Below are 22,731 nucleotides of genomic sequence, written 5' to 3'. Positions count from 1 at the left end.
AACAGTAGGATTTTTCTGATTATTGTGTTATGCAGTTAGTACACTTGTTTTTCCAATCATGATTTTTAACTTTTTGTAAAACATTTTTGATATTTTAAAACTGATAATGAGAAAGACATTACCCTTGTTATGTATTTATTATATGCGAGCATATAGCACACATGTTCCCTTATTGGCACTGAGCCTATTCAATATGTTTTGCAGGCAGCTGTTTCCTTAGATTGTCCATTTTCTTTCTTCTCAATGTAGCTTTAAGACTGTAATGCCAAGATACAAGATGTTTTACAACTTATTTTTTCTCTTCAGGAATTGCTTTTACTAAACTTAATCTACTTGGGTATCCTTACAAGCTTGCTTACTTGAACCTTGTTACCCAGCTCCAGCACATGTTATTAAGAACTCTACCCATATGTCACTCATGTCTTGGAGCACCGAGCAGATTTTGGCTTTGAATAATGTCAGCCCCATTTATTTGTGCAAATATTCCTTCATCTTGAAAATAGAGACAACTGCATTGGATTAAGATAGTGGAAAAGTGCATGGCATATGTCAGCCAATTACAGAGACTTTTTAAAATCCTGCTTTCCAAAATTGTCTGCCCATTCTCTTCAGATCACAAACAAGACATAATGCTAAAACAATTACAGGAACACAAACATGCCGAGCAAGGCCTCTTCCATGAGTAAATTGTCACTAGCAGCCAAGGGCTACAGCTCTTAATAGTGAAAGGTCGGAGGCTAGGGTGGCCCTTAGGTACTTGAAACTGGAATTGAGCAGATATTTATTAAATAAAATTTATAGAATGCTTTATTTTGAGGCAGGGTGCACAGTTTATCCCTAAAGGACATGAAATAAAGGCAATTGTTTTTATGAAGTTATACATAAACACAGATACTGAAAACAGAATTTACAGACAGTGAATATTCTTTAAAATTTATATATTTATATGTAGGTACGACTCCCAAATATGTACAGGCTGATACATCTCCTTTCACCAAAACTTTTAAACAGCTTTCTCATGTTTTTAAAGTAGTTCAACACATCAGAAAATTTACTGAGCCAGCTAAATAACTGTGCATTCAGGCAAACTGCAAACCAACTCTAGCATCATTAAGTACTTTTCTTACAGTGAATGTACCCCATTCTATTAAGATTGTTAAAATAATTTATTTTCTTTGTGATTAGGCAAACCTTTGTCTGAAGCAATACTTCCTTTTCTTATCTGTATCCTTCTGGAGAACTTCAGAGCTGACTGTGATGTTAACTGTGCTCGAGAGAATCTTTGCTTTGGCAACAGGCAGGGCAAGCTCTCCTGTATTGTAGATGGGTCAGTGAAAGCTGCAAAAGAAGCACAGAAACCAGGGGGAACATGACTGATGTAATCAGCATTTGATTTAAGGTATTTTGACATGTAATTCTAGCAGAATATGGATTTCCCAATTTTATCAGGGTACTTTTATGTCTGGCAAAAGGCTATCAGGGCTGCTGCTAAGGAGGCAGTCAAACAATATTGTCAAATCTGTGATAACAAGAAGGATAAAATAGAACTAGGCCTTAGCCCACAGAAAGAAGCATTTTGCAACAAAAAGCAAAAAACTGTGCCATCAACAGTATCTAAATGCAGGGAGTTGGGTTTTCAACTATGCAAGCATTTGGTGAAATAAAAAGGGAAATTCATCTGAATTATATTTTGTTTAAACACTTGTCAATTAAAGTAATAAAGGACATTTCAGTACAACTGTCAATGAAAGAAAAATTTCTATCACCATTGCAATGAGGAGATGAAAAACATTTTAATACTTCTGTCCTCATGTAGTGTGATTTCTAGTGAAGAGAAGTTACCAAGAACTTCTGCTCTGTTTGAAGGCAATAGATTTGTTGTGAAAGCCAGCTTACTGTGAGGAGGTAAGAGAAGCCTGGTCTTTAATGCTCAAGTTATGTAAAAAAAGTAGCAGAAAAATGAAAAATACTACATAGCCTGTTTTTGTTAGTTGTAATTCTTTATTATGCTCCATGAGCAGGCCAAGAGTTAAGATGTATGATACATTTCTGAATACCATAATTACATTTCCTTTCTGTTTACCTAGTTTTTTTTTTTCTTTTTTTTTTTTTCTTTTTTTTTTTTTTTGGTGAGGGTTGTTTAAAAACAGAACTCAGCTTGTGGCAGCAGCTCTCTGTCCACAGAGAGCAGGCACAGACTTTGCCAGGCATTTTCCCAGGAAGGCTGTGAGAAGATCAGAGAAAGGAATGAGAAACAATTCTTATCTCCACTTGTTGCACCTGCTCTTCTGCACATGTAGCATGTGTCATGGAGATTTGTTTACCAAAGGGTGATTTCTTAATTGGACACTGGATGGTGTTTGGATTGTTTGACCAATTAGGTCAAAGCTGTATTGGACTAGCTAGAAGGGTTACTGAGTATCTTAATAAGTATAGTATAACATAGTATAAGATGATGTAATAAAGCAATTGATCAGCCTTCTGCAATCATGGAGTCAATACTAATTATACCCCAGTTGAGGGCCTACAGCGACAAGCTTACAGTCAGTGTACTATAGATACATGTTCACTTTTATAGATATATGTTCACTTTTTTGCAAAAAACTACAGCATTTTAAAAGAAGACAATTGCATAGTTACTGCTTGAAAAATGTGATGCATTGTGCACAAATCACTCTAAATTGATTTTCACACTGTATGGGGAAAACATTGGAATCTTTTTTGATCTTTTCTTCATTTTCATTAGATTAAATTACCTTTTGCATTCTAGCTTTAACTATATTTTCCTGCATTCTTTATTCTTTACATACTGATACAATTAAGATACTCTGATAAGTTGAATAAGCATTTTCAATGAAAGCTATATAGAATTCTTCTAATGTCAAAAGAATCTGCATGACTTTATGACCCAAATTTCCAGGAAAGACCAAAGGTTAAATAATCACAGTCTTCTCATCTCACATGAATTCAAGAACAGATGAACTGGGAAACTACATACTCAAAGGACTCTCCTTTGTCAAAATGGATTCATCATCATTCTTCTATTTAATCACCCCATTGTAAGTCACTTGTCTATGTAAGAAAGCAGGATCCTTAAAATGAAGAACAATGAACCTAGCAATTGGTATATGAAAAACAAAAATGTGTACTAGGTGGCTAGCATGCATTTATGTGCCTGGTCACAGACTCAATAGAGAGTTATTCACCAATGCCAGTGAACAGCTGAGGCCCTGGGGTCCTGTGACCACTCTGGCTTGCCACAGGGTCAGGTCCTCCAAGAGCCGGATAGCTGTAAATAAAAGGCTTCCACCAAGGCGGGTGATTCTCAAGAGGCTTTATTCCTGAGGGCTCAGGAAAGGGAAGATGAGGTAGGTAGTGAAGGAAGACAACCGCTCAGAAGGACAGCCAGCTCTGAGAGCCCCGAACCAGGGGCGGGGTAGGGATTATATCAGTAACTGGGAAGGAGGGTAAGGGTATGAACCAACCAATGAGGGAAGGGCTCAGGGGCGGAGTAGAGGGAGAGCAACAGGGTAACAACCAACTGGGATAGGGGGAAGGAGTGGTTTCAGGGAAGGAACCAATGGAGATACAAAGAGCTCAGAACTTTCCAGAACTGGGGGAAGGCGTACATAATGATGGACAGGGACAAGGGGAAGGGATAACAAAAGATTGACAACAGGGGAGGCGGGAAATTACACATCTGTTGCCTCCCAGGGCAAAGCAGGGGGGCCATCTTCCACACCCCTTCCCACAAACAGCCACTTCCAACACATCATTTTTTAGACTTTCTAATTTCTTAGCATTCTGTTGCATGTACAAAATAAGGGCCTTTTACCCTTGCAAAATCCTGGTTCAGGCCTGTTACTTAGGCTAAGTAGAAGGGAACTAATTCTGAGTGACTCAGCTGGAATAGGGGTGGAGAGCTGGGAGAGACATGAGAGATGAGCTGCATGACTGCCACATGTCCACATCATGGTGTATGGTCATTGGTTGTGCCTTAAAACTGTGCAAACTGATAACCACCTAATTTCTTGAAAAGGCCTGGTTTTTGCAATAAAGCAGCTCTCCTTTGCACTTGCCTGGGGACTCTGTGTCACTTTGCTTCATACAGCATTCCATAAGGAATTTGTTTTTGTGGATCTGTAAATAATAGGATCTCATCTAGGAATCAATTTTTGCAATTACTTAAAATTAAACCTCAATTAAAGAAAACATACCTACAAAACAAAACAAAAAACCCCCACCTGTTTGCAAAGTCATAGTTAACATTTTCTTTCTAGATAGTATATCTTTTTGTGTATCTCATTTTATGTCTGGGAGGTGAAATTATAATCCTGTTCTTTATGCATGGTGAAGTATGTTTTACCTGCTAAGCAGAACACAATATACTATATCTAAGACTTAAAAAATAGTAGACCAAACTTTCTAGACTTGGTTAGTATGTTGAACTAATATTGCCCGCAGCCTTCTTCTTCAAAAATGGCCCCTAACATTCAGAAACTTTGCAGCTTATGTGCTATTTCAACAAGTGTATCTGAAAAAAAAAGTTAATATGGTTCTCCTCTTCATTGAAGTCCTTCAGACATGCCATTATCCTGTGGAAGATGAAGTCTAACAATAGGTGAAAGAAGCTTGGACAAGAATGGGGCATATCCATATTCTGAAACAGTATATTAAAACTACTTAGTGAAAAAAAGTTTCTCAAGATGTTCAGAAGAGCTAGTAAACTGTGAAAACTGGAATATATATTTAATACAATTGGGTATATTGGGACAGTTCTACATACTATTCTTAATCCATGTATCAATCAGGCTCTAATTATGACTTTATATTGATATTTTTTGCAATGGAGGTATTGAATGTCCTCAGCATCTTTCTACTATCTCGTCTGGGCACCCTCTGCCAGCAAAGTTCACAAGGAATATGTCATACTTCTCTGAATTTGTGCATCTTGAGCAGAACAGGACTACACAATCCTTCCAGTTGCCACTGCACAGAAACTTATAATACCATAGCTTCACCACAGAATAAAACTTTTGTCATTTTCTTTGTAGTTTTGATATCAGCACAGCTGGTTCCTCAGTGTTACTATGAGCCTTGTCAGTATAGTTTCAGTTGTATGAACTGTAGGATGAGGTTGGAGCAAGATGGAACCACTGAAGTCTGCTTTGACCCTGGAATGAGATTTTTACTTAAATTTCTTATGCAACTTGTAGCTCTTTAGTCTGGAAAACAAAGAGTAAGAGTTTGACCCAACAGAAATCTACATCCATGTGTGTATCTGCAGTATACTCAAGGTGCTTCATAACAACAGAATTCAGCTACAGAGAGTGCCATTTACAGAAGACAGACCTTTTTTTTCCTCATTATGTAAATTGGATTGTGCTGAACTAAAAAGTTTTTTTTAAATAAGTGCTTTTTTGATTCATTAAGTTAAACATGTATAATTTCTTAACATAAACTTACTAAGACAAAATAATCTACAGCCATATTTCCAAACAGTTGCCTGTGTTCCAGTTTTTCAAAATTAAGCCTGAAATGTTCCCAGCATGATTTTTCAGAGGTGATGAGAGCCTACTACCTCTACTGAGCCTATGGAGCACTGTGAGAAGTCATGAAAACCACCATGTTTTAAGTACACACAAATAAGACTAATGAATATGTTTGAAATTTTTGGCAATGTCTGAGTTCCACAGAGGTTACATCAAATATTGTAAATATCTGAAATAAAGAACCACTATATGGTCCATCACCCAGAATTTTAATGCTAAAAAGTGGAAGTGTATTCAGCATTTATATTACTTTCTCTACTTTTTGCACAGTCTAATGAACTCTAATGAAATCTAGACTCTAATGAGTCTAATGAAATCTTGCTTGCTCATGGTCTTGTTTCCCTTTTACTCAATCCTGTGTTGGATTCATCATAATCCTGTGTTTAAAAGTGTCAGTCTGTTGTCATGGAAGTGATTGATGTCACAAATTCATTTAGAACTTCATAACACAATCAAATATTTTATTTAAAACTGACTAGAAAAGAAAATAATTGTTCAAATAATAAAGCTTAGATAACAAGCTAAAAGGAAAAAGTACATAGGGATATGCAAAGAGTAAGTGTTTTATTACTGAAGGCTATTGGAGGAAATTTTCAAATACAGAGTGTTGTTTTTACAGTTGTATGTAAAATACATGTACAAGTGTAGCATATAACCTACCTTGAACTATTATATATACAAAAACAAAAGTACACAAAATAGACACAATAGTGAACTAGAAGTAAAGATGATAGGTTTTTTAAATTTAATTATTAGAAAATAAATACATTTTAATTAAGAGTTGGTACATATACTCTTTATTCATTACTGGAAAAGTTAATTGAAGCCCCATTTAAAGATTTATTCAAATTAATGTTGGTATGTTCACAAAATGACATTTTTCTTAGATCAGCTTTTGCATGTCTTTTTAGTCATTTTTACTGTATCCAAGTCTTCAATTACATGTGTTGGCTGAAACTTCTTACTAGCTGTATTATGTGGTCTGTCAGACTTGTCAGATACAGTATGTCTTCGAGTAAAAATGCACTTACAAGATGCTCAGTGGCACCAAGTGAGCTACATTCTCATTTCCACCATAGAATGTAACCAGCTGTTACACTTTTACTAATAGAAAACTAGCAACAAAGGTAAGAAACAGATAATTGCAACCATTTGAAGACAGCAATTTTGAAAAAAAAGAAATTTAAGGAGATGGTGCAGCCTTCTGAATATATTTGTTCAAATCCCAATAAGTGGCAAAGCAATTTGTTTCTTCTTAACAGGATTAAACAGCTTTGTGGCTAGGATAAAGTATTTGAAATGTATTTTTTCCTCAGTATTTCCCTATTGGCTACCTTAGATTGTTTGCTACTTACATTGCTTTTTTGGCTATCCCAGTCTTAAAATGCCCACCTTTCCTCATGGAGGTTCCAAAATTGTATAGAGCCCAGAAGTGCACCTAGGTGTCCTAAAAGTTGTGTTTTGAAATATTCTCTATCATGATACTGCTATCATATTTGTACAGAGTAACAAAGGCCAAAGTGCTTATATTAAAGATATGTCATACAGGCAGGCCTCATAAAGGGTGCAGGTGGAGATGGAGAATGTAAACCCTTTTTCTTCTGTACCTTTTCTAAATGACCAGATCTTTCCTAATCTTGGAGCCATGTGGAATGTGCAATTTGATCTGAATAGATGGAGAACCACCAGCTACATATGACCTGGGGTATCTAATAAAAAGGTCCAGCTATCCTCTTGTTTCTGTTCAACCTCCAGGTTAGATTTTTGTACAAGATAGATTTATAAACCACTTCTTGTACTTACCCTGTAACAGCAACAGCTGTACATCTAAGACACCAGTCCAAACCTCGTTGGAATCGATGGAGAGTCCCACTGAAAAAAAATATTGGCAATGTTTTAAAGCTGGGAGGTCAGACGTTGCTGATAGCTAACATAATCCATCTTCATAATAACAAGGAGTTTATGCTGCCGAAGCTTATCTTATTAGTATTTAATTGGAAGCCAGGCATAAACTTCTTTCAGTCAGCACTTCATTAAATTTACAAGCATTCCCACACACACTTGTGTGTGGGATGTAGAGTAGATGAGAGACATTTGACTACTTGGAGGCTGACTTTGGCACAGAGCTATTGATACAGACACACTGTTTCTTTTCCATATTTGCAGAGCAAAAGCAGAAAACTATTTCATGCTATATACCAATGCTAGCCAATGCCTACATTTGTCGCCCTGTTCACACTATGAAACATTTTACTCTTGTAATAAGTGTAGCCATTCAAACTAAGATTTGGTATGGTGAATACCTGCCACAGGCTCTGTCTAAGTTTAAACCCAAATGGCCCGGTAATTTCTGAGATTTTTGGAGGAAATTAATTGTGTTGAAAGAAATGCCAGCTAGCCCTTTTATCATCTCTATGTCTTTTTACAGAGTACTACACTTTATCAGTGACATCGCTGGAGTGCCAAGGATGTGCCTTTTGCTGGCTTTTCATCCTTCTGTCAAAAGTCATGCAGACAGGCCAAGTTGTAGTATTTCTATCTTGAAGGACCTAAAATTTAGAAATAAGCCATGTTAAAACACAAATGTGTCTTAAAGAAAAGTGGTGCCATATGGCAATATTAAGGCAGTATCACAGAAGTAATTAAATCCATGGAAATATCTGCTAAATATGTTTGAAAGCACTTTTAAAGCTACATTTTCTATATATTGACTATAAGGACCAAAACAAGGTTCTGACTACGCATTTACGGGATTTTTGCCATTTGGTGGTACAAAGTACTGCTCTAAGGTAAGTTATTCATTCAAGCTATGCAAGATTATCAAAAATAATATGAATAACATTGTATGACATGTTAGCGTCAGTTCAAGCATGTTCTCACACAGAAAGGTTGCGTGAGCTTAGACATAAAAAGGGAAAAAACCTTTTGTTCAAGGTGGCATAGCCAACTATATGAGAGACATCAAGGATGGAGGAAAAATAATTAGCAAACTCACTCTAACTCTCCATTTCTGTTGTCCAAATGTATCCATACAAGTTTTCAATAAATACAGTGTAAGATCAATTAATTATCTGGGGCACTGAGCTTGTCAGTCATAAAGGACCTGTGAAATTTCTCAGGTAATTTGTAGGGTGACCTTTCTTTATTCTGCCTTTCTAAGGATACCTTATGTGCAGGAATCACAGTAACAAGGTTTCCACGAGGCCAAATGGAAAGTAAATGCAGTCATGATCTCAACAATTCCCAAAACTGCTGCAAGACACTTGTTACAAAGGGAAAGAAAATTTCTCACCTTCTCCCAGGAAAATGCCAAAACTGACTGTAAGACCTTCAATTTTCCTTTCTAATAAGCACTAAAGATACGGGAACAACTTTTCATAAAATTGAACTTTCACCTCCAACCTATTTGTTTTTCTCTACTTCATGACAAATTACACAAGCTAAATTATATGCATTTTGCTAATCCTTTTTTCCCCTAAATGGTTTCATAGTGTGCTCAGATTCAATTCCCCAGTTATGCCCTAGCATTGCTGGCTATTACTTTTGTTATGCTACAATGCTACTGAATTATTTTCTTTCATACATGTAGGAGTTTCCAAAGATTTCCAAAGAAAGTAATTCCTTTTACAAGACTTGGCAGACAAACAACAAAACATTATTGGAAGAGAAGGAAAAGAAAAAAAAGAAAAGAAAAAAAAAAAGAGTGCTGTCTTTTAACTGACTAAACAGAAAGAATATATATTCAGTTTTTGTATACATCAGAAACTTTTACTACAAAATACTGTAAATTTTTTAATTTGAGGTTTTAAATTAAATCAGACAACTGAAACTGGATTGTTTTTGGATAATTCATAAAAGATAACATTTTTATGTATTCAGCTCTCTGCAAAATAACACCTCCACAGTGTTTTCAGCTGAAATTAAAAGTATTTAATATGTTTCAAGTATTAACACAGTAAAAATCCTGGTACCACTGAACTGAATGGCTATATCCCTTATGACTACATTGAGCAAGATTTTACTTTATTTCAACCTGGGAAAAAAATTTTTCTCAGCTTTTTGTGTATCATTTCAATCTGAAATATGAATAGTTCTTCTGCCTCCTCGGCCTTGAAGTTAATTTAGATGTATTTTCTCATTAACTGTGTTACTAGAAAGACATAATGCAATTCCAATTGTTTGCATTTGGAAGTGACTGTGGATTTTATCTGCTTAATTCAAGTACATAAGAAGGTCTTAATTTTAGAAATTTTTAGGTCCTCAGTCTGAGAAACCCACATTCCTTAAAAAATGAGGTAACTGAGCAGGGGTGGCTCAAAAAAGAAAGGAAGGATACTGAGTCTAGGCAGATCTGTATTTACAGTGGTACATGGTACAGCTGGAAATAGAAAACTTGTATTTAAGTTGTATTGGGAGAAATCAGATTCATGTAAATGAAAACAAGTAAGGGCATTTCTACAATATGAACAATCCAAAAATTTGAAAATTTTTATATTATCCTGGAAAAATAGTGAAGAGTGTGTCCTTTTGCATTGGTGGTAGATGTGACTTTACTGGATTTTTCCAATGCTGGTGTCTGTGCTTCATTATTTGAACTAAAAGTAAGGAAAAGGGTCATAAATAAAAAAAATTATGTCTAGCCAAAGGTATTATAAATGCCTCATCTTAAGAATGGTGTTTTCCAAAGTAATTCCTATGAATTTCTACTACTACAGGCTAACTAATGTTTTGAAACCATCTTCTTTGGACTGTACAGATTTTTCACATTATAAATATAAGTTATTACAGCTTTCTGTTTATCTAAATTTTTAAGTAAATCAAGTTCCTTCTTAGATTTGTAGGCAAATTTTCATCCAATAAGCAAAAGTTTTTAAAAGTGATTGGGTTTTCCTATTAATTTATTTCTTCTTGTTATGCAATAAAAAATAGCAATGATTTAACATTTCAAACAAGAATTGATGAGGTGAGATAAGTGTTTCATTAGGTAGGAGTCAGATACAGCGTAATAGCAAATCTTAAAGATAATGAAAATAACTTATAAATCAAATATTCCCTTCAAAAAGTGTGATTATAAAAAACATGTAGAATAAAGCCACAATTCAAAAAGCATTCAGAGAGCAGAGATAGCTGAACTACTCTCTTGCATTTTCTTGTATTATAAGAGAACAGTAAATTTTCAGTAGTGTCCAAAGTCAGACCCAGAGCAAATCATAATGGCTCTGTATGTATTTTTATATGCTATAAAAAAATAACATGCCATCCAATTATATTAAATTTCACTCTGTAAGTTTTTACTTATAACAGTAGTGATAAACTGAAAAAAAAACAATTAAAAATTGATGAACAGAAGGTGGGGATAAAAGTAAAATGCTAACACTTAGTGTAAGACAGTCAACCATACAACCATCTTGCCCATCTTAGTAAGGACTGGGAATATTCCTTTTTCTACATTCCGTGGCATCTCCACTACTATGTATAATTTGGTCATACATTAATTTTTATGTAATTCTGTGGTGAGCAAGGAGTTGGGCTGCATGATCCTTATGTGTCTCTTCCAGCTTGAGATGTCCAGTGATTCTGTGAGTATACGCCATTGCTGGCAGTGGTAAATCCAAGTACACATAATTTGTATAGCTGTAGATAACTGCATGAGTTCCTTGAAAATTATCTAAACATTGATTCTTAATTGTACTTATAAAACAGCAATCTGATTAGCACTGTTCCATTGCAAATACTGATTTTTTTTACATTCATTCTGAGGCAGAGAAGTTTAGTTGAGATAAGCAACTAGAGCAAAGACAGATTAAAGAACTGCACAAAGGTTGGTCTAAAGAAGGTTCAAGAAACAGACAATTTATCCCCTTTTCCAAAAAACTAACATCCTGACAAATCCTTATCTAAGATGCCTTTAAATATGTCCAGCAAGCGACACTTCATAGCCTTCACAAATTATCTGGTCCAGCACTTTTCAACACATTCTTAATGTGAGTTGTTCTTATTGAGCAGTTCTAACTTTTCTAGCTTTTGTTGAAGCCTGTTGCTTCCCATCTTATCGCCATTGAATAGACACTGATTATCTTTATCTTTGCAGTAACATTTTATGTACATGAACATTGTTGTCTGTATTACTCCTTAGTCTTTTTTTTGTTTTTCAGGATAATTAACCTTAGTTTTCGCATCTTTTTGTGTAGGTCCTGCATTTGGTGAGCATTTCATGGCCCTATTCTGGGTTCTCTCCTATTGTTTGGATTTTGCTTTGTATTCTTATTGAAAGTACTGTCCAAAACTGAAAAAACCCAAAGCCATAATAATGCAGATTTTTTTTTCTACATCTTTTAAACTGTTCCTGTTTGTATGTCCCAATATGCTTTTCTTCCAACATCATGATCTTATTAACTGATGATCAACTGGTAAGTCAAGTCATAGGTCACACTCATGGAGGCTTGTGAGGCAGTTCATGCTCATCACACAATTGTGCAATTGAACATACTCGTTTGAATAAAACACCTTGTGTTTTCTGTTGAGTATCGTCCATTCACTTGCATATCTGTGGAGTTGTGTTTTTTATGTTTTATTACATTTGTATTATGTATAGGTTTGTTCCATGTACCCCGGTTCTGTAACTGTTTTCCCCGGGTTTTCCCGTCTTTCCCCACGGGTCCGTTGTCCCCAAAAATGCTAAGTCATCCCCCCTGTTTACCCCCAATGCCTGTCTGTCACTCAGTGCCCCTTCCCCCCCACCTGGAATCTTCCACCCGGGACGCCGGGTGATAGGCAGAGGACCTGGGACCCTTCCCCTGTCTGTCCTTCATTGGATGTACCCCCGTATCCCACTACCCTCAAACCCCCCGTGGCTTTACCCCATTGGCTGTTCGGTTTTCCCCCGTTCCGTATTTAGGTCGTTCGCACGGCGCGCTCCGTGCTTTCTCCTGGCTGGCTCCAGCGCGTTCCGCCCTGCCCGCGCCGCTCCGGCCAACGCAGGTGCGGCACGCCTGGTCCCCTTCAAGTTATTGTATTCCCTGTTGGATTACAATAAACAGAATTCTCCCCCCGGAGAAAGACTCTCTTCATTAAATCGCCGTGGGGTTGCTGACTGCTCTCCGAACTCCGATAGTGCTTCCCAAAGCCCTGTGAGGGTTCAGCGGGAAGCGCTGGAAATCTGCCCGCGCCCCTTCTCCCCAGAGCTAGCCGGGGCAGGGGAAAGGCATCGGGGAGAAGAGCGTATCGGCACATATCCTTTTTCCAATTTTGCCAACACCATTTTCAGTCTTAAACCTCTTTCACTTTACACAGTCTCTTATGGCCTCAGATTGTCTCCAAATTTTATAAGCACATTATTACAATTTGTAATTTTACTGATGTAGTTGCAGGTTTTATTTAGATTAAAAAATGGGTAACTCACAATGAGTTTTCATGTACGTGTTTTTGCCATCCCCATCTTAGCAATTTCATCTTGTGCACACATCCCTGGCCTAGAATGCAACTGTCATGAGAAAAAAGACCCTTACAGTATTCAAGATATATACCATCTATTTATTCTTCCCTTCTTCATAGCCATCTGTAATAGAGTAAGAGAGATTCATTTGTCCATTATGAACTCCTGTGTACTTTCACCCATTTCCTCACTAACTTGGTAGTGTTGGCAAGTAGATTGATTCATAATTTTTCAGCGTGCCTCCCATTTTTAAAAGAAGAATTTTTTTTTTTCTCCCTAGGGTTTCACCCCATTACTCAAGAATAGCTACCGCAAATTCTGAGATATTTTCAGATGATTGTTTGAGCAAGGATCTCAACAAACATTAGTTTGAAGTTGTATTAACAGGTGAAATACTTGGTGGCTGCCAATTTGGAAGTATCGAGTTCAGTGAATTATTCTCATGTTGTCCTGTACAGATATTGTCTTGACCTCATGCTTATCTTAATGTTATTAGTGAACACTAATCAAAAAATATGAAACCCATGAATTTTGTGCATTATCTATCAATATTTTCTCTTCCTTTTCTTGAAACAGAGCAGCAAGTTCCTTCTCAGACTTACAGTGCTGATGTTCTTGTTCCTGGTGATGTATTTCACTCATTTTCTACCTCAGATCTCTATATGTGTTTACATACCTGAACCTAGTTTCCACCTTTGGTATGTTTTCCTTAGGTTTGATGCCAGTGAAATCCATCATTAAGCAGATTGCTCCCTTCCACATTTCCCTACTTTCTGTCCTTAGTATTGCTGGTTTAGCAGTTTTACTAAACCTTCTACTTCTTTGGCTTGATGTCCTGATTTCTGCCTTTTTTTTTTTCCAGTTTGCTGATTCCATGTAACATTGCACCATCTTTTTTAAAAAAAAAGATCAGCCCTCATGTCATGGTTCATAGTCCTTTTACTTTGCACTCTCAACATTCTCAAACTTCTTGGTGAGAATGAATTTGCTCTCTGCACCAAGACATTATTACTAATGCATCCCAAGAACTTGCTAAGCAGTCTGCATACTGTTCTATAACTTCCCCAAAGTCACACCAAATTTCTGCAGAATTTAGCTGAAGTTACCTCTGTTAACCACAGAACATCTTTGTTGTGTGAAAACACAAATAAAGAAAACAATATATTCCTTGATCTAATATGCACCACACACACCTACATTGCCAGATCCACCCACCCCTCCCCACAATTTGGAGGGTTACAAGTAGAACCATTCTTCTTATGTTTAGAATTATTTTTGATTTTTCCATACTATCAGCCCTTCAAGATAAAAAGCAAGGGAATGTGAATAAGAGAGCTTTTGTCGAGCTTAGAAGGCACAGAGGTTGTTTGGGCTCACTTCCTTCCTGAGACATTTTGGATACAAAAATGAGAGTACAGTGCAAAGTTTAGAAAACAAAACCCTTAGCTCTACATCCATATCATATCGCTGGTAACAGCAATATGAGATAGAATACAGTGTTCAGTGTACATTCATAGGTCTGATCCACATGTTGTAATGATGGCATAGGAAATTAGACCAGTTGGTTTTCCTTACACCTGGAATGTGCCTTTGTAATTTTCACAATGAAAATAATGAGATGATAGACCCTACGATTATTTTCTTAACTATACATCTCATTTTATTCAGTAAGACAAGATTTTAACCTGGGGTCTGAAGGATTATTAAGTGGGCAAAATCCTCTAGTTAAAATGTACTCTTATTTATAAAGTACTCTTAATGTTCCCTAATCCTTTAGCTGATTATTGAAATGTTTTTTGGATAATACGATATGCTATTTTATCTAGTTTAGGGTCTTCTTCTCTGTAAACATCTGTGAAACAGAAGGGATGAGTCTTCTCTTAAAAATTGTGGGAACACATAAAATATACAGTACATTTCCTGTTATAGAAGGCATTTATTAGTCTAAATACTTGTGCAATATTTGGCAAATGATCAAAACTAGTTTCCCCTAGTGTGTTTACAATGTTCTAAATTAAAAGCAAAGCCCATGTTCAAGTGGCATTTGTCATAGAAACTGAAATGTTTCTCTCATGCTGCATGTCATTGTACTTTCTACTTGACAGGATAAGCTCCAAATGTTGAGCACAAAAATTGCAGCAAAGCTTGTAACAAAGTTCTTGAGAGAATTAGACTTGCCATCTAGAAATTCTTTTTATAGGAACCAAAGGAGTCTTTTCCCCTAGTGTAGGGTCTTTTTTCTTCTAAGACTGTATGTTTACTTAACTTTCTGCCTGATGCTGTACTTAATCAGCTATACTGAGGGAAATTCTTTTGATTTCTTTGCAAATTCAGTTGCTCTTTATCCCATTTTAATGTTCTTTCCCATAACCTTTGAGTGGTAAAATGGTCACAGACAAGAACATCAGAGCTCCCATTTCTCTAGTGAATGCTTCAGAAATGTACTAAGACATAAATTTAGCAAAAGTTTAGAACAGACATCGCTTCTGCATCGAACTCTGAAAAAATAGCTTGGAGAGCTACAGAAATGCACTTTCAGTGAAACAAAAATTAATCCCCACCATTCTCTTTTCAACTCAGATCCAAAACCTGATGGAACAATAAACTGGTTAATTAATTATCATTATTGTTACTAAAGGGGTTTTGACAAGTTTGAGAGAAAACTGGGTCAGTTCATAATAGCAACTTTCAAGTGTATTTCACCATTACCTAAGTATTGAAAAGCCGTGCAACACTTAATAAAATGTTGCATAGGAAAAATGTGCTTGGGTCATGTTTCATGTTATAAATAGACAGATAGGCAAACATATACACTGTACCATTTCCAAGAAAAACACCTCCTATTCCAGTAACCTGTCTCTCTTTTGGTATCTCAGATTTAGTAATCTTTTTACTGAATTGCAGACTGCCCTTGGACTTTCAGTCATCCTTGAATTTAAATAAAAACTATTGACATCTGTAGTAGTATTTCTTTTTTCCTTTACCTAAGTACTTTAATAACCATTAATAGTCCTGACTGAAATTCCAATGAGACACTCTACTGCACTTCAGGAAAACTACCATTTGTCATATGCAGTCATGGATATTTTAGGACTGTGGCTTCAGCTGAATCAGGGATACTTGAAAAGAGAACGAGTAAAAAAAATTGTGTGTGTGCAGCCTTCTAAAAACAAATCAACCTTTGTCCAAACATTTAAGTACCTTTCTAAGAAGTACCTGCTTCTCAAAGGATCATATTTTGCTTATGATCTAAAGGATTCAATTGGATGAAAAAAAAAAATATAAATGGAAAGCATTCCATATAACGCACCATAATTCTCAGCTTGATATTGAGAGGTGTAGTCTGTAGAACAGGAATAAACAAGGAGGTCAGCTTTCTTTAGGATCAACTCTAAACATTTTAATTTTAAAAGTTTAACTAGGATTATTCATTTATGCTTAGAACGCATAACAGCTTTTTGAGGAGAGACAATAAGGACCATAATGATAGTTGAAGAATGAAACATTTAAACTAAGCAAGGATGGTGAAATCAAGACATTAGCCTTTGGCTAAACTGAGGTTTTAATCAGCAGTTACTCGTAGGACTGAACTAATGACTGTGATTTCCTTATTTCAGGAGGTATCATCAGCAACCTATAGAAAAATTGAGCGTATAACTAACTGCAATGGATGGGAAAGTGAAAGAGCTTCAGGTAGTTCATTACTGCTATAGACAGAAACTTTCTGAGATCTGCCCATGGGAATGAACAGGAGGGAAAAACCTCTTAATCAACAATTGTGGGACAAGGGGAAATCGCTCTGGAGTGGCAGCAGTGTGTCTAAGTCCATTGTTACCCACATAGACTCCAATGCTTTTCTAAGAAAAAAGGCCACTTCCAGTCATTTGTTGTATGTACAGCTGAAGAAGAGAAAGAAGTCTGGCATGTAGTCTCTGGAGTGTTTCTATAATCTCTTGAGGCTACACATGAACAAAAAGAGAATATTTTCCTTAAGAAGCATTATCACATGGGTTTAAGATGAACAGGATTATCAGAGGGAAAATAAAATTAACAAAGGCATGAAGCAAGCTAGTGAGTGAAAACATCAGATTCACAAATGTCACATCGACAGATTGAAACAGTGATAACATGGGACCAAGAGGCTCTCTTTTCTTACTACTTGGATTCATTATATAACATCATACTTAAAATCTTCTGAGAGTAACCTGACTTTTTGTACAATCTGACGTGGTACTTAACTGTTTCTTCACATCAAACATAACACATGAAAGTGAGAAGTTTGTAGCGTTTTTAACAAGAGCATTTTCCTTCTCAACCTGCACTTGTTAAGAAGATGAGAGACATGAAAAAAAACCAGAGTGGTTTCTAAAGAATTCAGACTGCAGAAGTGGTTTTCCTTCCTCTGAATGTCATCTACAGACCACGCTTTTGGGTTTTTTATATGTAGAGATACTAGTGCAGAGATATTATATGAATCATATACAAGTATAGATTGTATCATATTCTCAGTATAGAAAGAGAAAATTCCCTAGTGGACTCTCAGATACAAACCATTCTTTTTGATTTCTGTGTCTATATCACTATGTTGCTAGGACTTACAGTTAAATTTATTGTTGATACAGAAATTTATATGGATTAATATATAAACCAAAAGACTGTACCTCCCTTCCATACTCTTTTTAACAATTTCACTGATGGGTTATTCTACAGGCAGTTAAGCGAAATCTCTGGACTGTTAGCCTTTGTACTTGTGGGAGATTTCAAGTTCACAGACATTTACTGGAAATACCATACAGATGTTACAAGCAAGTCTGGGCAATTCCTGGAGCTGCTTGAAGAAAATTTCCTGCCACAAATCCTCCAGCTAGAAAAGATGCCTTCCTATATATGTTATTTGTTCATAGAGAAGTACTCATGCATGTGATGGTAGGTGTATGTCTTGACCACAGTGATGATGAAATGGTTGAGTTCAAAATTCTTAATATAATGAGAAAAAAAGTTCAACAGTGTTTCTACTGTGAATTTCAATTGAGCAAATTCTCAGCTATCCAAGTAGCAATTTTGCAGTGTCTCCTAGGAATATGCTCTGGAGGCCTCTGTGGGTGCTGGTCAGTCTTAAAGAGCCACTGTTGATAAGAGTGGAAGCAGGCCATCCTATTTTGTCACAGGTCAAGCAAGAGGGACAGAACACCAGTTTGGCTTAACAGAGAACTCCTCTTGGAACGCAGGAAGAAAAAAAGATTGGGTGATATCTAGAAGTAGGATCAGAACTTGCAGGAAGATCATATATGTTCACAAACACAGGAGATGGCATGCAAGGCCAAAATTCAATAGAAGTTGAAAATGGCCAGTGTTGTGCTCAAAAAGAAAGGACTTGTAAAATACGTTAGTAGCAAGAGGAGACTCAAGGAAAACAATGGACCAATTCTTGTTGAAGATGGTCCTGTGACAAATAGAACTACAGAAAAACTGGAGGTATTTAGTGCTTTTTTCCCTCAGCCCTTAATAATACTGGTAAAATCTCAGAGTTGAAGGACCACAACTGCAGGAACAGTGACTCTTCATTTGTGCACAGAAATTATAAGGTGCCAGCTTTATCACCTGGCTGTTCATAACATCATGAGACCTGCTGAGATTCATCCAGAGTACTGCAGGATCTGTTGGATGTGACAACAGGACCCCACTCAAAAGTCATGGGTATTTGGGGAGGTCCTCGCTGACTGGAAGTTGTCCAGTCATTGCAATTTAGAAAGGTGTGCTGGAAGACACAGGAAACTACAGATCTGTGAGTCTACCTCAGCACCTGAAAAAATTGGAGAAGATACTACTGGTCATGAAAGACATTTCAAGGAAACACAAGCATCAGGCATAGCACAAATTCACAAAGGGAAGACCTGTATGACTATTCTGAGACACTTCTACAATTAGGTAACCTGCCTAGTGATTAAAGACACAGAGGTGGATGTGGTTTTCCTGGATTTTCATAATGCTTTTGATACTGTCCCTTAGAGCATCCTTTTGGACAAGTTGTCCAGCTGTGAGATGAGCAGGTGCACATTGTGCTGGATGAAGAACTGGCCCGTTGACATTCAGAAGCATTTCCTACTGGGAGGGTGGTTGCACACCAAAAAAGACTCCCTAAAAAGACGGTTGATGTCCCATACCTGGTGGTGTTTTAAAAGGAGGCATTTGGGCAACACCCTCAATAATGGGCTTTAACTGTTGGCCAGGTGTGATCAGGCAATGGGACTAGATGAGTCTTGTATAGCCCTGCCAACTGGAACTATTCTATTCTCTCCTAATTAAAAATCTGTGAAAGCTGCTGAACCAAATGCAACCACCAGAAAGTAAAAAACTTCTCAAAGCTGTTGCTCGTTTGCTGTGTTTCCTACTGTCAATGCTTTCTCTTCCAGGACTTCAGCCAGCATCCATTCACGAGCTTGTGACTGTTGCTCTGTGTTATGTGACAGTGGCTCTGGGTTATGGCCACTCGGGATTTGAAGACCTGGGCAATTCACTTCAGTGATTCTTACAGCAATTTTGTTTTTATTCCTTATCTCCAGTTTGAAACTCTCTAGTTGCAGTAGATGCCACCATCTCTCACCCATCCACGAATCTGTTCCAATCCTTTTGATGTGGGATGTCCCCATCTTTAGAAACACTGGGTTGTGCTGCGAGATGTCCCAACACCTTGTCTGCCCCATGTTGAACCAGCCCCGGCTTCACAGAGCATCCTTACTTTAAAGGATGGAGCCCCTTTTGTTTGTCAATCTGACTCCAGGACCTCAAAGAGGGTGGAGTGCCTGGATGAGGTCTGACACATGCTGAGCAGAGGAATCACCCTAGCTCCTTCCAGCTAGAGAACAAAGATAGGAGAATACATGCCAGAGCAAGCCAAGTGCTGTCTGTGACACATCATGGGAGAAAACAGGACAGACCAAAGGGGTGGCCAGCAGTGTGGAGTGTGTGGAGAACCTGTGGGACTTTGTCCTGCAGCCTCCCGGGGAGGTACAAGTTGTTGGTAAGTGAGCCCTCATGCTTCATTTGCCTGGAGATGTCTGTCATGGCCAGAACAAACTGGCAGGACTTTGGGGAGGTACAGCCAAGGCCTCAGTGACAGTCTTGTAACATCAATGTGAGTATAAGATGACAAGATGGGGAATGGAGCTGGCATTGGTGTAGAGGTAGCCCCAGATGCATGTACTGAGACAGTGTACTATGCGTGTTGATGGCACATTGTGATATCACCTACAGATGGATTGTGACCCATCGTTCCTCGCTGCTTACAGCTGAGCAACAAGTTTCAGCCAGCCAGCTCGTTCCCAGACACATCTGAAGGGCAGGATGTCATCCAGAGGGACCTAGACAAGCTCATGAAGTGGGCCTGTGGGAATCTCATGAGGTTTAACAAGACCAAATGCAAGGTGCTGCACCTGGATCAGGATAATCCCCGGTATCAACACAGGCTGGGGATGAACAGATTGAGAGCAGCCCTGTGAGAAGGACTTGGGGGTGCTGTGGGTGGGAGGCTGGGCATGACCCAGCCATGGGCACTCCCAGCCCAGAAAGCCAAACGTGTCCTGGGCTGCATCTAAAGCAGCGTGGGCAGCAGGGGAGGGAGGGGATTCTGCCCCTCTGCTCTGCTCTGGTGAGAGCCCACCTGGAACCCTGCATCAGCTCTGGGGTCCCAGCATATGAATGACATTGATCTGTTGGAGCAAGTCTAGAGGAGGCCACCAGGATGATTAGAGGGATGGAGCTCTTCACCTATGAGGAAAGGCTGAGGGAATTGTGATTGATTAGCCTTTATAAGAGATGGCTTTGGAGTGACTACCACAGCCTTTCAGTACCTGAAGGGAACCTACACAAAAGATGAGGCAAGACATTTACAAGGGCATGTAGCAACGGGACAAAAAGGAATGGGTTCAAATTGAAAGAGAGTAGGTTTAGATTAGATATTAGGAAGTAATTATTTACTCTTAGGGTGGTGAGGCACTGGAACAGGTTGCCTAGGAAGTTGTGAATGCTGTGGATCTTGTCCCTGGAGCTGCTCAAGACCAGGCTGGATGGGACTCTGGCTAACCTGTTCTAGTTGAAGGTGCCCCAACCATGGCAGGAGGCTTGGAACCAGACAATCATGAAGGTTCCTGTCCAGCCCAAATCATTCTATCAATTTGTGACTCCTGCTGAGCATTTGGGAAGGTTTGGAGTGCTCAGTGAGATCTTTGATGTTGTCATTGTGCAAGGACAGTTGTTTGTTGCAGCTGTGTTCAATCCTTCAACCATTGAAGGATTTTCCCCCTCCCTGCCAGGTTCAGGCATCTGGAACACCCAGGAGGCGCACTTGCAGCAGAAGAGGTGAGCTGGGGGGTAAAACCTACCGGGGAGCTGAGATGGTTTCCCTCCTGAGGGACCAGGGCATTTCTACCAATCTTTCTGGGTCCAGGCAATGGCCATAGTGCTTGTTCCCCTTCTAGAGTAAAATTTGCTGATGCAAGGCTAGTGAAAGGGAGCAAGTCATAACCCCAGCTCCCCTTAGGCCACTGAAGAGAAGAGCATGGCCACAGAGATGGACAGCTGCTGTCCCATCTGCCTGGACAGCTTGAAGGAGATCAGCTACATATTTCCATGCCTGCACCAGTTCTGTTACACCTGCATCCTGCAGTGGGCAGAGAACACACCCAAGTGCCCCCTCTGCAAGAGGAGGATTCTATCCATCCTGCACTCAATGGAGACAGAAAATGACTACATGGAGCATGTAATTGCACTATCTGAGACACCATCCATCATTGTCCACCAAGCGAGAGGAGATCCAAGACACCTTGACCTCCATTTCTCTGGAGCATCCCAAACATGGGCTGCAGAAGGAGTGCCCAGGCATCCCGTGGGCGGTCTCCAGCCTGGGGAACGGATGGTACTTTTCCGGGACTACCCATGCCTCCTAGATACCCTGGTGATCTGGGTCCGACCAAGGCTGAGGCAGATCTTCAGGAACAACTGGATGGAGGCAGACCTAGTGGAGGACACTGTCCTGGACATCCTGGCCAGCCATGGAATCGATGAAGACCAGCTGGTCCAGATGCTGGGGGTCTCCCTCCAAAACCATGTGGCAACATTTGTACAACAGCTTATCCGTGTAGCCACGCAACAGTGCAGCAGGCCAGCCTGTCATCTGCTCACCCTCCAGCCCTATCTCCCTGCCCAGGTCCAAGCCCTTCTGACAGCCCTGCAAGATGCACCATGGATGAGGTGCCCAACACCACCCCCTCTGCCATGGATGGGCATTTCAGAAGCTACCCCTCCGTACCCATTACCATCGCTGTTGGAGCAAGAAGAGCCTCAGGAGGAGCCAGAGGAGTCTGTTCCTGGGTCCTCCACTTCCAGATGGGGCAGTGACCCCTCTCCTGAGGGGCCATGGTGACCTCTGAAGAGGCAGGCAAGTGGCCCTGGGGCCTCTTCAGCCTCCCCTGCATCTGAGGCTGTGGAGGATGCCTGAGGAGTTAGCCAAATGGGTCTGGGCCACCAGCTGGGGCATACACCAACCCTCTAGCACTCACAGCCCCTCATATCCAGCTATCCAAATAAAATAAATGCATGGAAACTCAAAAAAAGTCCCAACATTACAAACAGGACTGTGGCATTTTTGTCCTTGTTATTCTCCCATCAAACAAGTAATGGCCAGCTCCAGACCCATTCCCGTAGCCAACCCCAGGGCAGATATTTCCAGCAGGGGGTTCTCCAGGT

General features: G+C 39.0%; 1 protein-coding gene and 1 long non-coding RNA gene across 2 annotated transcripts; one reads left to right on the top strand and one right to left on the bottom strand.

The window, feature by feature from the left end:
- Positions 1-780: 780 nt before the first annotated feature.
- On the bottom strand, positions 781-12,656 carry LOC140681754 (uncharacterized). The gene is made up of 3 exons (XR_012052890.1): positions 12,413-12,656; positions 7,356-7,424; positions 781-1,338 (listed from the first exon to the last, which is right to left on the bottom strand). It is a non-coding gene; the product is annotated as an uncharacterized lncRNA (long non-coding RNA).
- Positions 12,657-20,141: 7,485 nt separating this feature from the next.
- Positions 20,142-22,592, top strand: LOC115490962 (uncharacterized). Its single transcript, XM_030257568.3, has 4 exons — positions 20,142-20,171; positions 20,277-20,440; positions 21,300-21,345; positions 21,527-22,592. Exons 1-4 carry the CDS (start codon positions 20,142-20,144, stop codon positions 22,406-22,408), a joined length of 1,122 nt encoding a protein of 373 aa, XP_030113428.2. The 3' UTR covers positions 22,409-22,592.
- The last annotated feature ends 139 nt before the right edge of the window (positions 22,593-22,731 follow it).

This window comes from Taeniopygia guttata, chromosome Z (assembly GCF_048771995.1).
Source record: "Taeniopygia guttata chromosome Z, bTaeGut7.mat, whole genome shotgun sequence".
In the NCBI taxonomy this organism is placed as follows: Eukaryota; Metazoa; Chordata; class Aves; order Passeriformes; family Estrildidae; genus Taeniopygia; species Taeniopygia guttata.
The sequence above is the reverse complement of the archived record's forward strand: the minus strand, read 5'-3'. Positions and strand labels throughout refer to the sequence as shown.